The 16,483-nt window shown below is 32.7% G+C and overlaps 1 protein-coding gene across 1 annotated transcript in view; it reads left to right on the top strand.

Annotated features, from left to right (window-relative positions):
- Positions 1 to 12,822, top strand: part of LOC148956860 (uncharacterized) — a 161,120-nt gene extending 148,298 nt beyond the window's left edge. Inside the window, exons 21-24 of the mRNA XM_089092306.1 lie at positions 3,395 to 3,614; positions 5,702 to 5,941; positions 8,986 to 9,293; positions 10,989 to 12,822. Of these exons, the coding sequence (XP_088948432.1) occupies positions 3,395 to 3,614; positions 5,702 to 5,941; positions 8,986 to 9,293; positions 10,989 to 11,085 (865 nt within the window). The 3' untranslated portion in view covers positions 11,086 to 12,822. The remainder of the gene's footprint in view (positions 1 to 3,394; positions 3,615 to 5,701; positions 5,942 to 8,985; positions 9,294 to 10,988) is intronic.
- Positions 12,823 to 16,483: the final 3,661 nt, after the last annotated feature.

Below are 16,483 nucleotides of genomic sequence, written 5' to 3'. Positions count from 1 at the left end.
ATCTAGAGGGTGTATTCATTTCCACTTTTCAAAGTTTTAACACAAAAGAATCTACTACTACTACTACTGCTAACAACTCACCGCAGCACCAAGTCGCCTGAGGCCAACACAGCTATGTACGCTCCTCCTCCATCTGAATCTATTCAAAGCCTCCCTTTTTACACCCGCGCACGAAGTTCCCATTTTCTTTAAATCTTTCTTTATTACCCGTTTAGCCCTAGGCGGTTGGCAGAAAAGAACAATCTTTGGCAATCTTTCATCTTTTATCTGCATAACGTGCCCTAGCCACCTCAACCTTTCTTTCATTATAGCCCTAGAGACGGTATTGAACCACATGTTTCGCATAGCCTACTGTTTGAAATATGGTCAGTCAGCCTGTACCCAAAACAATCCTTAAGCAATTTCTCTGGAAAACATCTAGCAAATCTTCATCCGCTTTTTGGAGCGCCCATGCTTCAAAGCCATATTTGACCACTGTCATACTGTAGCTTCTAATATTCTAATCTTGGTTTGCAGACTTATCTTCCTATTCTTCCAAATTTTTTTACTGTGAAAAAACACCCTGAGCCTTGGTTATTCTACTTTTAACATCTTCACTGCTCCCACCATCATTACTAATAACACTACCAAGGTAAGTGAAGCTGTCCACCTGATCAATCTTTTCATTACCCAACGTCTCCTTTTCATCTTCACTTATTCCTAGCCTTAGTGACTTAGTCTTCTTAACACTAATTTTCAAACCTATCTTAGCAACCTGAACTCGCAAAACCTCTAAAAGTTTATTTTTTGCTTAGACTTTTATCTAGGACGCTTAAATTATCAGTATAATCTAAGTCTAGGAGACTTTTTCCTCCCCATTTGATTCCGTGGTCTCCCATTACCTTTCCTGTGCTCCTTAAGACAAAGTCCATCAAAATAATCCATCAAAAGAATCTAATCTTGAACTGATATCTTTTAAGAAGTAAAAGCACCTTAAATATCAGGAAAAAAATTTACCTGAGCAGATGTGGCGAAACAGGCTCACATTTTTACATTATAATAAGGTTTCAAAGGCAACATATTTTTAAAAATAATAATGTGGAGCATATTTTGAAGTGTAATGGACCCCCTTTTTTTGTTTTCCTTATGTTAAAAATGAGCTTAGATTAATTAAAAAAAAATTACCTGCTCTAAGTAAAGAGTAAGTTTGACACTTAAACGAGCTTTTAAACAGTTTTAAAGCTACTTAATAAAATATATTTTTTCCAAATTATTGGGGGGGGGGCGACTACTTCTCCCTCAGTGACGCCGTTGATCACAAGTTTGATAAATTCATGCGACCATCTAACAAAATAGGGATAAATAAATCGGTAAACTCATAAACAACGATCTAAACAACTTTTTTTATATGTTCGTCTTGGGCTTAGCGTAGCTCTTTGCTTTCCTTTGAAAAACTTCTTTCGTGTAAAAACTTATTTAATAGTGTAAAGCCCAATCCGTTTTGCGCCCTCGTTTTCACTTCATGGAATCTTGAGAAAAAACAAATATTTTCTATTATTTTGCCAATTTATAATAAAATTACTTGTTTATCAGAAAAAATACATTTATTTTTAGTTTTCGATTTGTAACACATTTTGCTAATTCGTTGTTCGTATGGACATTGATCGCAATTCTCAACAAGAATTTCGATTTTTCCTTTTGGGAAATACTGTGATATAAGCGTGTTTCTCGCTCTGAGGAAAAACTATGAGTAAACAGTAAATTACGAGTTATTGACGTTTGCTAGGGGTTTGCGATGAATAATGCAAACTCTCGCATTAAATGTATCGACATCTTTCCAGGAAATAAGGAGCTCGATGATCTTAGTTTGAACATCTCTTTATATACTTCCTACTAAGAGACAGTAATTTCACCTTCGTTCGGACACACGGAAAGTGACAGTTTTGTTTTCCTGTTTATTATTTTTTTGCACCAATTCAGGCTACTCTGATGGGTCTTTGGACATAGCTGGGTCACTAAAGATATCGACCAAACGCCATCAGCGTGGCTTGAGACTGGTACGCGACCCTGTTTTACTAAAAAATGGGGTTTTATCCCGCTTTCTAGGGTTGTAACCAGAAAAAGGTGTAGAGCTTCTTGGGAGAGTGTAAATAGGGTATTTACACTCTTAGAATAAATTGGGATAGGAGGATCAGCGCTCGCAGCTTTATTGGACTCAAGTTCCTTGGCGTTATAGAGAGTTGTTCGTAGTAGTAGTAGTAGTATTTTAAAACATGGATAGAGTTTTAATAAATACTGAATAAAGTTGATTTTAAGAGCACATTTGCACGTTGAGATCTTCTTCATGGAAGGTGTCATTATTATTTGTTTTCCTTATTTACTTATCTAAGTACTTTTTTTGTTTTCTGAGAGAAAATTCTTCTCAAGACAGCTATGACACATAAAAAAAAAAATAAAACGAAAAGAATTCCAATATTCATAGTAAAACTAGATTGCCATGTCTATATTAGACTGCACGTCACATACTATTAAGAATCGTTCTTTGTTGTTTTAGTATCAAACCTGAATTACACAAGTAGGACTCAAAAGCATCCATTTATTAAAATATTAAGTTGGCTAAGGATAAAAAAAAATAAAATAAAAATAAAGATCGAAAAAGCTATTGTAGAATTTTAAGGAGGTTGGTAATTAATCTCTCCCAACTTTTCCCAAACACCTCTCAACCAATTGGCGCCTGAATTATGACTTCAAGTTGGTGGCAAGAGTGTGTGGTCAAATTTATTGTATTTATAATATTGAAAATGTAAATTTTAATTCTGTCATCTAACACACTTTCGAAATTATAAAATAAATTTCCGATAAATTCTCTGAATTTTGTATTGAACAATTTCGCTAATTTGGCAATCAACCTAATTTTTAAACATTTTTAAATTTAAGCATACTATCGTTATTTATTATTATTATTATTTTTTAGATAGAGTAGGGAAATAGTATATAATAGTGTTGTTATATTAAATTAGTATAGTACAGGGTCTCAATTGGTGATTTTTTTTGCTGGTTTTTGTTTTTCTTTTTTTTTTTTAGGGGAATCTATTGATGGACGATTTATATAATAGTTTAGAGAATGGCCGCACTAGCCACAAGGCTTTTTGGCAAATTTGTCGTTTTTGTATTGTTTTTTGTTTTTTAGATAAATTCTCACTCTCATTTTACATATACGGGGACAATTTTCAAGGGGAAATATTCCAGGGGAGAATTCTGCTAGGGGAGGGGGTTCCACACTGATATGAATTTGATTCGTATATCTTTTTCTCACTCTTGTGATTTTAGGACTCTTGTGTTGACTCTTGTCTTTTATGTGCTTTTTTAAGTAACTATTGAGTTCCAAAAATTCACTTTTTATTATAATTTTCAGAAGTGACGTCAATAGGAATACGATGACCCAAGGTAACTTTGCAGAGGGGTTTGCAGATCTATTCCAGTCATTGTGGGGAGGAAATTTGAATTGTATTGTTCCAACGAACTTCAAAAAACTTGTAAATGCCTATAGACCAGATTTTCGTGGCAGTGACCAGCAAGATTCAGACGAGTTTCTTGTTTTTCTATTAGACGCCCTGCATGAAGATCTAAATAAGGTAAGTTCTGCTTAATAATAAGAAGCTGTTCAACAGCAGGTAGCTAATTTGGTACATTATTTGTCACACTATTGTTCGTACTAAAAATCCGATGGATACCCCCTCACCCATACGGAAAATCGACAAGGGAGCCTAAAAGGAATTGTAATTTATGTCAAGTAAAACATTCTAAGGAGCGTGTATTTATTTCTAATCTATATATTCTAAGAGTTCTCCAATTTTTCGTTCCCTTCTCACTATGGTATTGGAAGACGTTAGTTTTTACTGTATTTTTATACTAGAAAATATACCATGCACCCGTATCATAAAGATCTTTCGTAGCAAATGTTACACATATTAAACATTTTAATTGTCAGACCAATTTTACCAACTCAATACCCACATATTTCTATTCTCTATAGAATTTTCTTCTTCCATTCTCTTGTAGTACCTATTGCCAGCAGTCTAAACTAGCTAAGACGAAAAAATTCTTTATTCTAAAATCCTTGCACTCTGTAAAATTAAAAAAATAATGCTTTTTTGGAAATTTTTGAACTCTTATTTCGATTTTCATCAATATAGCTCTTTCCAATTTGAGGCTCTTAACAAATTATGCGTTTTTCGTCCTTCCGGAGAATTCGAGTTTTCAGACTTTTATAACTAATCTGTTCATTTTTCAAGACTCATTTTATTTCAAAATTCCACTATTTTTTCAAGTTATTTTAACAATTTGATGTACAAGCCTTCACATATACGGAATCTTCATATCTCAAGCAAAGTCCCTTTTTTGGAGAGGAATCAAATTTCTTGGGTACACAGTGTTTTTATATGTGTATGCTGAGTTTTAATGACTTTACTGTTGCTGAGTTTTCCCGTTTTTGAGTCGCTCTATTCACTCCAGATGGTTACATTTTCGCCATCTAAGATTTCTTTAATGCAGTATGGTGTGTTAGTTTTTTTTATGTATTTCGGCATGATTTAAGGTGTGTGTGGAGAGCATTTTCTGTTTTCGTATATATGTAGTGACCTTCCTGTGGTCGACTTTCCCTTATTATTTTGAGGGACTTGAATTTTGCACTATTAACTCGAGAGGAATCAGTTTTGCCATAATGAGTCTATTTTTTTGTGTTGTATTTAACAGTTAGTTAAAAATATTAGTGATTTCAGTTAAAATATTAGTTTTAAAAATCTTACGTTAGTTCTTAGTTAACTTTGTTAACTCGTTAAGTTCACTTAGTTCTTAAAATCTAAAAATCTTACACTTAAACTTGCCTTACACTATTATTTACTTGCAGTACGATTGCCTTACGCTATTATTTACTTGCATTACGATTGCCTTACACTATTATTTACTTGTATTACGATTGTCTTACACAATTATTTGAATAAAACAAGACTCATAAAAAAGATAAAATTAGACTTGAAATAAAGTGTAAAACAAATGAAAGGTAATTAAGATTGTACCAAGGATGTATGCAGATTTATCAACTTGTTGCTCCGATTGAGTGTTATTTTTGCTAGTAAATTTATTTTTTTATTTGTCTTAAAACGCATCGTAATTTTCTGCAATCTTTTAGTCACCCTTTTACAGCAGAGTTATTTAATTGCAATACAGAGTATTTAAGTGCAGACTAAATATAGTGAATATGTCCCCTTGACAACCCCTTGACAAGTCCTTCAAAGACAGAGAACAATGGTTATCTTTGCAATACAGAGTATTTAAGTGCAGATTAAACATAGTGAATATGTCCCCTTGACAACCCCTTGACAAGTCCTTCAAAGAAAGAGAACAATGGTTATTTAACAGAAGAAATAATTAATACTCAAAGAAACCTAAAGTACAAATATTATTTTTATTACGTAGAAATTTTATCTTATAGTATGTACATTTAGTCTAAAAATTAGTCGTTAATATAGAAAAAAATTGAATATTTCTTGGAATATAATTATTAAAAAAACAGCTTTTAGGTTCTCTAGTATTATTACTTTAAATTGAGAATATTATTATTAACGCTGAAGTTCAACTAATATACCGTTCGAAAAAAAAAACACTAAAAATAAAGCCAAAATTGGTTTATCCGTATCTTAGTTAGTTCTTTATTATCAAGGTGAAGAAGAAGCAGCCAATGAAAGAACAGGAAAATGAAGGCAAAACCCAAAGTGAAGCTTCCTACATGGCATTTATAAATTGGGAAAGTTCTAATAAATCAAAAATAAGTGATCTCTTCTACGGTCAAGAGATGAGCACCCTCACATGTACAACCTGTCGCCACTCTTCCATTCGATTTGACATGATTTGCGCATTGGTTGTCCCAATACCAAACGTCGTGCATCACTGTAGGCTGCAAGTAAGTCCAGGAGTCAATCTTCTTATCTTATTATTATTTTATTTAAGAATTTCTTCTTATTTTGTTCAAGAAGCATTGTCATTCTTTCTATAAGGCTCAGTAAAAGGAAAAATTTCTAATAGAATATTGTTCTAGGAGAAAATTAAGATGCAAAATCTTTTTTTAGTTTTTTTTTAAATTTCACGTTCTAGTTCAGCTATCTCGACCTAGTAAAATTTCTAATTTTGATTTGGTTTTAACTAATTCGCTTCTGTATACTTTTTGTCTTATGCTGGCTAATGATAGGACCGTAAATTTTAAAGTGGGAACCCAAAGGGATTTGGCTGCTAGAAATTTTAGTAGCATAAATTTCTATTTAGTTTCTAAGGATTTGGATTTCATTCGTAGTGCATAAACAGCATTTCCTTTGATTTTCTAGTGTTTGATTTTTCTAGCTGTGTATGTTGTCTAATATACTATGAAGGTAGGATGTTGAGAGAAATGGATATCTCAGGCAAGACAAAGGTGAATATCCATAGAGTAACCTTGACGATACAGTAGCCTAAATTAGACTTATCTATATTAATTAAGAAACCGTGTTATTGGGGGGGGGGATCACAATTGCAATGATCTCAGGACCCAATTTACTTGTCCCGTAAGTTTCCGATTGACCAGAAAAGAAGCTAGTCTAACAGGGGAACGTTGATGTTGGAAAGCTATTTTGCAGTAGTCACAAGAGTTTTTTGTGTCTCGAATCATTTAAGATGAAAAACCTTGTATGATTTGTGTTTTATCAAGTTGGAACCTTCTTACCTTTTGAGAGATAAGAAGTTTGGGAAGAACCAATAACCTATTTTAGTTGATCAATCCTGAGGATTGAAAATCCTGAAATTACTCCTGTACAGCGTTACACCTTTAAAACTTTCTGTTAAAAACCTGGCGTTCGGTGGAAAGTAGGGAATTTTGGAGGAACCTTTGGCCCACTTTGATTCTCTGGTAAATGTAGATTAGAGATCTTAGTTTAATTCTAGTTCAAACACAGAACTCATTGTCTAATGCCCATCAAATCAGTCTGCCGCTTGAACTTGCATTGATTCGGGACTTTTTTCCGTGAAGTGTAACCGAGCTTTCGGCCGTAGAACTCATTTTTACACCAAATTAGATCTTAAGTCGTTTTTGCACCAAATTAGGACTTAGCACACTAGTTTTTGTATAGATTCAGGACTTTGCTCGTCTTTACCCCGAGTCAGAAATCAGCAATTTTTTTTTATCAATTCAGGACTGAATCTTATTTGTCATGTTTTTGCGGTGAAAAACGATCAATTCGTTATTGTGCAAAATCAGTGCTTAATTCGATTTGTATGGTGTCATTGATACACAACAGCTTTAAACTCACTCGTTTCTGGACCCAGTCAGGACTTACCATGTTTTTCAGCCAATTCAGTTTGTAGCTTGACCTTTGCTCTTGTTCGCATAGTGGAGGACTAAGCTTGTTTGTGGGATAAGGACTATTCATTTCTTTTCTGAATTACGAATTATATCACTTTCGTATCGAGTCAGGATTTAGTCTTTTTTTTATCCACATTTAGAATTTTGTTCATTCCTATACTAAAAAAACGACAGCTCACTTTTGTAGCTGACTCATTTTTGTTTAGAGTCAACTTATTGGATCTTTTTCCATTGTGTCAAAAGAACTGGGCTTGGGGCAATGACTCGACTTGGGACCATTGCTCTTGGCTTAAATGTGAATTTTTGATTATTCCACCATTGTGAGTGAAATGTCTATCAAGACTTCGATCAGATGCCCAAAGGATTAATGGGCAAAGCTGGATGTGAGAGTCGGCCTAGTTCCTTGACCACTGGGCTCATTAAAAATGTGTGCTAGTACTTAGAATCTCTAATCGAATAAGATTGCTCCCAAGTTTTTAAAATTATTCCTACGATCATACTTACTTGAAAAAAAAACGTTTTTGAATTGTTTGTGATCGTTGTTGTGGCGAGTTGCTGCAATTCTACTGTAAGAAGGCAAGTGACTCGTCTTGAGGTAGTCACTGCTAGCATTGTACGGGACCTTCTCTGGTAGAAAGGCTCGGTCAGTAATATACAATAAAAGCAACTGTACTTGAGGTTAGTTGAGCATCCCAGAAAAGTTGCCACTAATTGAAGTAAAGAAGTGATTGCCTCTCTTAGAGCTGTTTAATGTAGCACATTGTGGCTAACATTAATTACTGACCTTAGTGTCTTTAGTATTTTTTAAGTCTGGATTTCTTTGTCTAAAAAGCAAGTAAATAAAATTAACTAATCCTGTTTTCTTTCCAGATTTGCCAAGTGTTTTAGTATCATTCAAGTATGTGATTTTTATTGTCGATTAAAAAAGTAGTTAATATTAAAAAGTCACATCTCCTCTTTCTTTTACAAAACGTTTTAGTATTATTTTAGTATTATACCTTTAAGTGGTAATGTCTTTTAGTGTCAGTTGAGTTTGTGACTTATTCTCTTAATAAAAAGAAACTCATTAAGATAGAAAAATAATAGTTTTTTCTAGCTTTTACAAAACATTTTAGTATTATTTCTTAGGTGTAATGAATTTATCTAGTATTATTAACGTCTGTGGTGTCTTCGTTGATTATTAAAAGTAATAATCAATGCTCCTCCAAGACGTGCTAAACCTTCATATTTTATCAACCCCTAATCAGCAAATTGGCCATACTTTTTGGATAACTGGAACTGGAAGCGTCAATCAAGTATTCAGACATTTTGTGTATATATATATATATATTATATATATATATTATATATATATATATATATATATATATATATATATATATATATATATATATATATACATATATATATATATATAATTACAATATGGAATTCCTTAGAGTTAAGTAAATAGTTTGAACGATGCGTTTTATGTCAATTTTACTGTTAAAATCAGCCCGTTAAATTAGCTGTTATTGTACAAAAATACGTTGTTGCGTGTAATGAATTATTGCTAATGTTCACATTCTTTCAAATTTACAATATTTTAGTCTTATACTAAAAATGGATTCTTTCAGGATTGCCTATCTCTTTATACGGAAGGTGAGTCGATTGCTGATTGGAACTGCCCAATTTGTAGGCGAAATTCTAAGAAAGCCATTAAGAAACTAGATCTGATCAGGACACCCAAAATCTTGATTGTCACACTTAAACGATTCTCCAAAGACTCTCAACAGTGGACAAAGCGTCAGACCTTCGTCGAGTATCCTAAAATGGGTTTAAGAATAAGTGGGAGTACATATAAGCTTGTAGCAACTGTCAATCACTTTGGAACTGTTAATGGTGGACATTATACCGCTTCAGTTTATCATCCTGATCTCAAAGTGTAAGTCTTCATTGTGTACCAAAATCAATAGTAACAGTGTTAATGTCTTATTTTGTCCAAGTTTCATTCTTTCTGATTAATTTTAAACTTTTTTTTTTCAAACCTACTTGAAGTTTGGCGATAGTAAGTACATCTCCTCCGGAATATCTCAATTATGTGATATAAAGAAATCACGCAAGGAGCTAGGGGTCTAGGGATATACGCCTCCCCCTCCCCTTTGGCCTCATTCAGAGAAATCATGATTTTTACAGGTTTCTTTGAGATTTCGTATAGTTTCCATACAATTGGCTTATTTTTAATATTTTACTCCCCATATATGCCTATCTTAGAGTACGCCCACAGTATCCTTTTACGCAAAACTATTACGTAAGTGAATATTTATTATTTGAAGTCATTATTTGAATCAGAGGTCATTGTGAAGTCTTGTATCTTCCTTGGGAAAGGAATTCTACCATAGGATAAAGGTCTACTAATTGCTGTTATGTTACTGCAGCCTTTTTCATCAGTTATAAACAGGAATAATTAAACATTTACTTTTTTTATGGAAATCAATCAAACCCTCGATATAAAATAAATACATAAGTAATATTTATGAGTGTATTATATTTATCTTAATACAATTTATATATCATTGAATGACGAATGGAAAAAAAATTGATTGCACGATAACTTAATTAACTTAGGCGACCAAATCTTTTTTTTTTTTTTTTTTTTTTTTTTTTTTTTTTTTGTAAGACCTCCTCCGTCTTTAGAGTGAAATCCGTAAATGGCTTATACGGAGATCACATGATTTTTATATGTACAAAACGCTTAGTATTGGGGTTTCTGAATACGTCAGACCACAAATTTAGAGAAATTGAGTTCGGACTAAACATCTTTTGTGGCGTCAAAGGGCCTTACAAGGTCTTTTTCGATTTCATTCAGATTGGGCCGAAATTTTATCAAGATTGTCACCTTTAGTAAGAAGATGTCTAAATCCCCTGAAAAATTACTTTTGGAAATATCAGGCAAGAACCAGGAAGGGTTGAGCAACTTCCAGCTCATCATCTGTGGTTTGTGACCACCTCCTCTCTCAATTAGTAAGTTTTAGGCAATCATAAACTGCAGGCAAAGTTATGTTGAAGTTGTTGCGCTGTGGTCATTCCTGTCTATTTCTGGTATTTCTTTTCCCTAATGTTTCTCCCAACTTATGAGAGTCCATATTGCATGAAGTCAACCCACGCATATAGTATTCGTTTTTGGAGCAGTCTTTCCAAATGTAACAGCCATTGTCTGCAGAAATTCCATTAAAAGTTTATAAAGTAATTTGAGTTGGTGTTTTATTGTTGGGTCGATGGGGGGGGGGGGTGACCCAAGGCAAAAACGAAGGTAGAGCAAATAACGGTCATTTTTGAACCCTTTTTGAATATTAGTTAACTTTGAAGAGTGCTCACATTGTTGGATGCTGGGTATAAATATGTTACATCATGTAACATATTTATACACAGCGCCCAACAATGCAGCCTAGGCTCCTTACTTCACACTACTGCGCTACGTATCTTTGTAATACGTCATTTAACTTAGTAAGTCTCATCTGTGGCTCCTAAAGTTTGAAGATTGCATCAACTGAGGCAACTTATCCCCAACTGTGTTTTCTGTTGTATATGTTTTTCTCTTCTGATTGTGTGAATCTGACTGAGCCGATCTACTTTTCAGGTGGTATAAGTACGATGACAGTGAAGTTTCCACTCTCCAGGACGACGATGTCATAAGTAAAGAGGCCTATATTCTTTTCTATTCAAAATTAGCCTGAGAGATTTCAACTTGTAAAAAGAATTGTATTTGTGTATATAGCTACATTACTGAGCTACATCACTGAACTATCTTTCGTCCCTATTCGCTCTTTTCTCTCTCTATCACTCCCTTTCTTCCTATCTCTCCCCTCATCTGTCTCTGTCTCTCTCTTCCCCTCTATCTGTCTCTCATTTATATCTCCCTCTTTTTTTCATATTTCTCTCCTGCTTCGTTCTTGAGATACCATTCTTATGTATTTTTGTTCGAACTGTCGTTTTAGAGTTTTTGGTTTTTAATGTTTTGCTTATTTTGACTCGCTATAATTGTAAGAGTTAATTGCCTCCAAAGTTCAACTTAAAGGAATTCCTTTGTTTTACTTTTATTATTATTTATTTAAGGGATTATTTCGACCCTGCAGCTTTAATTTATAGTTTAATTGAAACCCATATTCCCTCCTTTTTTCATCAAGACGATTGCATTTTGAAATTGGTCAAAATTGCCAAATTTGAACGAACTAGTCCTGATACTGTTGTTAGACATTTATATGGATTGTCTGACACAATATCCAACATAAATTTGTTTTATAATTTTTTATTTTCCAAAATCAAACGTCTACCAATTACAACCTTTGGATGAATCATTGCCTTGTCATTAATAGTACTGCCCTGAAAGCTATTTTACAGGATATTCGATCAGGTAATTTAAACTTACCTCCTGAAAATATGACAAGCATATAAATTAAGAAATGTTACGTATACGCCCTTCTACCAAATTCCCTAGAGACAGATGTAACGCTAATAGACTATTCTAACCATAATACGATCAGGTTAGACTGCTAAAGAAACTAAAAAAGGAAGATTAAATGAACATTTAGCTAAGTGTATAATGGTTATTATTGTAAATAATGTTCATTTGACTTATTCCATTGTGGGCATAATATCCATTATTATGCACACAAACTATGTGTGCATAGTTTGTGGACTTATGTATGTGTGCACATAGTATGTGTGCATAGAATAGTGGACTTTATGGACACAAACTAAGTGTATTTATGCGTTTCCTTTTTATTTGGGAATGTTTTAGTGGGTTCTTGTGCATATCTTGTACACGAGTGACTCAATGTTAAGATCGTAAATTGTAAAATCATAAATCGTAGATCGTAATGTTAAGATTTGGAACAAGATTGCCAATCAGAGAAACGGTTGAACGAGACAAATCATCAGTAATCAGACAAATCAATTGAGACAAAGTAATCAGACAATAGACAAAATCGAGACAAATCAATGAGTAATCAGAGAAACGAGACAAATCACAAGTGGAAGGGAGAAACGTGAAGTGGAATAGAATCAAAATAGAGTAAAAATGAATGGAAATGAAGCGGGATAGAGAAACATGAAGCGAAGTATAATCAAAATATAATAAAACGAATAGCAATGAAGGGGAATAGAGAATCATGAAGGGGAATAGAGTAGAATCGAAATAGAATAAAATTAAATATCAATGAAGCGGAATAGAGAAATATAAAGCGGAATATAATAGTCAAAATAGAATAAAATTGATTAGTAATGAAGCGGAATAGAATCAATGAGGCGGAATGATCATTAGAAAAAACAAGACAAATCAATGTAGTGGAATAATACTGATATAAAAGTAATTCAATGGAATAATCTAGTCCAGAAATATCAACTTATCTATTTGAAGGCATAAGTAAATATCAGTGCCATACCCAGGATTTATGTTCGTGGGGGGGGGGTTACAAAAAAAAAAATATAAAAAACATATCAAAAATGTGTTTAAACGCATTTTTCATTACGTTTTTACGAGTCCGAAAAATAATTCGAGGGGGGGGGGGTCAAACCCCCTAACCCCTCTTCTGAATACTGCCTTGGTCAAGATTATACAAGGTTGTTGTCCTCTCATCCTTGCTGTGTTAGTAAAAAAAAGCTGGTGCCTTTGACTTAGGCAATTAATTTAAACAGAATATCCGGTATAAGATTTAGTGACCAATGTTTGATTTAACCAGTATTAATTAAGACTGTTGTTCGGTAAGTTTCCACTTTAAAACAAATATATTCTAAATATTTAAGAATTTTTCATGTGTCAAAATATCTAATTAATTGTAATCGATTTGTAAATCGGTAATTGTAATTTTCCAAATCGGTAAATGTAATTAAGTGCTCAGTATTACCAATCTCTTGTTACTTGCATTTATTTAGCAATCTTACTCCATCTGTGTAACTTAGATTTTAATTTCGATTATCATCAAGTTTTTCGTCGGGAAATCTCTACATAATACTCCTTGACTTCAAATATTTGAGTGAAGCGTTTCATAGGTTCATTGTTAATTTTAAATAGATCAGGTATTTTTATAAGCATCAAATACAGTTTATCTTTGGGTTTTCTTTTTTTTCTATTTCACACATTTAAATCTCTGACGATTTATTTTTTTATTTTTATTTTTATCAGTTTATTCCTGAACTAAGTGGACAAACAGAATTAAATCCTTACTAAAATTTGTTGAAATTGCCTTGCTACGATTAGGGTGTCAATTCACGAAGATATAAGTGGAGGGGGAAGGTGAATTATGTTTCAAAATCAGAGGTGGGAGCGAGCTTGTGTTATTCAAATGAGAACACAGAAAAACTATCTTTAATGATTTAACCAAATAAAAGAAGGTATCTGGGGGAATTAAGGAAACCCTTTTAGTTGGGGAAAATAAAATATTTGATTTTTTAATTTTTATTTTATTACTTTGAAAAAGATTAATTTTTTGTATACAAGTTTAGTATTTCTTGTCTAAAACAAATGCAACACTTCGTGGTTTAGATGTGAATTAGAGAATTTTTTAATTTTTTTCCAATTAAGATTTTTCTGGTTGTAAAAACGGTAACAAGTTTTTCAGTTTTCATCCTGTCAGCTGAATGATTGTGGAAAACAAATCCAAGCTTTGTCTACTTTGTCATTTTCTGTGTATGGCAAACCCAGCAAACCACCTCATTTATATGCTAGGAATATTTCGAAGCAATAAGTAGCCTATGCTTTTTAATTTTTTTTTAATATTTTTAGGTTTTAGTTTTGATGCTGATCGAATTTTCCGCAAACGCGTTTAAATGCCTTAATATCGCTTTCATTCACCCGCTTTTTATTTTCATAAAGAGGGCAGCAACTGGGTGGGTTTTACGGGACTTAATTTCTTCTTTTTTTTTAAACAAATAAATTTTAGTGACCGTTGCTAATTCAGTTGCATAAATTTGGCTTTATTACTGTTCGGAAACTTAAATCGTCTGAGAATTTATATTTTGTTAATCAGTTGCAGTGATATATGGGACCAAAATAGATTTTCTCTAAGAAAAAAAATGTGTCTGTTCCAGAACTTGTTGTCATCAACTTTGTTATAAAATTGTTGCGTTGTTTAGATTTTTTCTTGTCCTGTGTGGTCTTAAACATGTTTCATGTGTTTTCTTAATTTCTATCTTGGATTTCGCCACTGAGCTGTAGAAATAACTCGAGTTACATAACAGGATGCATAGGGTATAAACAAGAAGATGTTTAGCTTTTAATTAAGCTCCGTTGTTTTCTTTTTTGCTGATACCCCTTTAGTTCCATTATACTTAACATAATATTTTAGTTTGAAAAACATATAAATAAATCAAAAATGTTAATGCTTGTACGGACGGTATTAAATATTTTTGACCAAACGGGACATTTCCAAGGGTCTCGAGAGAAAGCAGTTTCGTTTTTCAAAGAGATGTCCTTCATACCCTGATATGCCGACTTGCTTAAATTGTAACCTTCCTTGGTCGAAGAAAAATCCATCGCCGTCACTTAAAGGGGGGGGGGGGAATATGTTTCCATCCTGTGTGCTTTTGCAATGCCCCCTTCAATTTATTTTATTTAATTTTTATGCTATACGCAAAGGGCGTTTAATTACTTCACTTAATTACACGTTTTGAGAAAGAAATTTTTGAGCTGTTTTGTTTATTACTATTACTTCATCCGTAATAAGTAAAACGTGCTTGGATAATTTTTTGAGTGTATTTTTTAAGCCAAGTTCAGACGCATAGGATTGGTACAAAACTCTTTAAGGGTAAAATACCTTATTTATGTATGAAATAACTTAAAATAATTTTTGTCAAGAATATAACCATACAACTAAAATCAGTGGGCTTGAATAGAATAAGTCTCTGTTTTTCTTCCAAAGGCTTTTTTTGGAAAGCCTTAGCCTTCAGTTGTAATTGCATAAAACAACTGTGTTTGCCAAATTTTAGACGGTTGCTTTCAATGTGACAGAAATGACAAGAAATACAAAATTCAAGAAATACAAACTATAAAGCCATTGAAACTTAGCTTTCAGTTATAATCACACAATTTTAGACATGTTTGCCAAATTTTAGACGGTTGCTTTCGATTCGAAAGAATAGACTAAGGAATACAAAATTATTTGTTGTGTTTGAACTAACCCAGTTGGGTTAATGGCCTTATATTAAAAGTATTTTAAACATCTGTTTCTTACTTTTGTGTTATACAAATGAAAATTGAAAAGCTTCTCGAGCCAAAATTCGTAACGACAAAAAATACAATACAAGAAAGTTAGGTTTGAGAGAATTTGTTCTTGTCATCACGTCATGCAAAAAGTAGTTGTCTTATATTTTATCATTTATTAATTAGCCATTTATTAGCATATAATTTACAATTTAAGATGATGATTAAAAGATGGGGATCCTAGAAGTAACGTTTAGCATTTGATACTATTTGGTCTACGACTCTGCTTCAAATATAAATCAAAAATATCTTCTGGTGAAATAACTGTTTAAGTAAATACTGGTTTTGCTGATGAATTCTGAAGTAGATATTGACTTAATCAACATAGTACTTAATCAATATAGAACTAAATCAATATAGTAAATAGGATGGACATTGTCAAATTAAGTCGGAACTGAAGTTAGAACGCCGGAGTAAATTAAAACAGTATATATAATTTATAATTAGTGATGGCTAAATAATAAGTAACAAACCTGTAAATTATAAACATGCTGTGTATAAATTATAAATATATTACATACATACGAGTATATAGTATTTGTATAAATATGTAATCTACTCTCTTTAAATGAGCAATGATTATATATATATATATATATATATATATATATATATATATATATATATATATATATATATTTATCCAAAACGGCTCAATAGTTTTTCCAAAAAATTGGCACATTGGCAATTTTATGGCCTGAAAAGGCGATCTGGATGGGTCATTGGGTCATGACTTTGGGAAAAATCGTTTAGAGCCTTAATTTTGGTAAAATCTTTTTCATATGAATGACATTACATTCGTGTGCACTTAAAGAGCAGCATTCATAAATTTTTTTCCTGGGGGGTAATCGTATCGTTTTGGTGTCAATGACGCA

The sequence above is a fragment of the Artemia sp. Qi Xiang Cuo genome, chromosome 1 (assembly GCF_049724085.1).
Source record: "Artemia sp. Qi Xiang Cuo chromosome 1, ASM4972408v1, whole genome shotgun sequence".
Classification (NCBI taxonomy): Eukaryota; Metazoa; Arthropoda; class Branchiopoda; order Anostraca; family Artemiidae; genus Artemia; species Artemia sp. Qi Xiang Cuo.
Note: the sequence above shows the minus strand (reverse complement) of the source record. Positions and strands in the feature narration are given on the sequence as shown.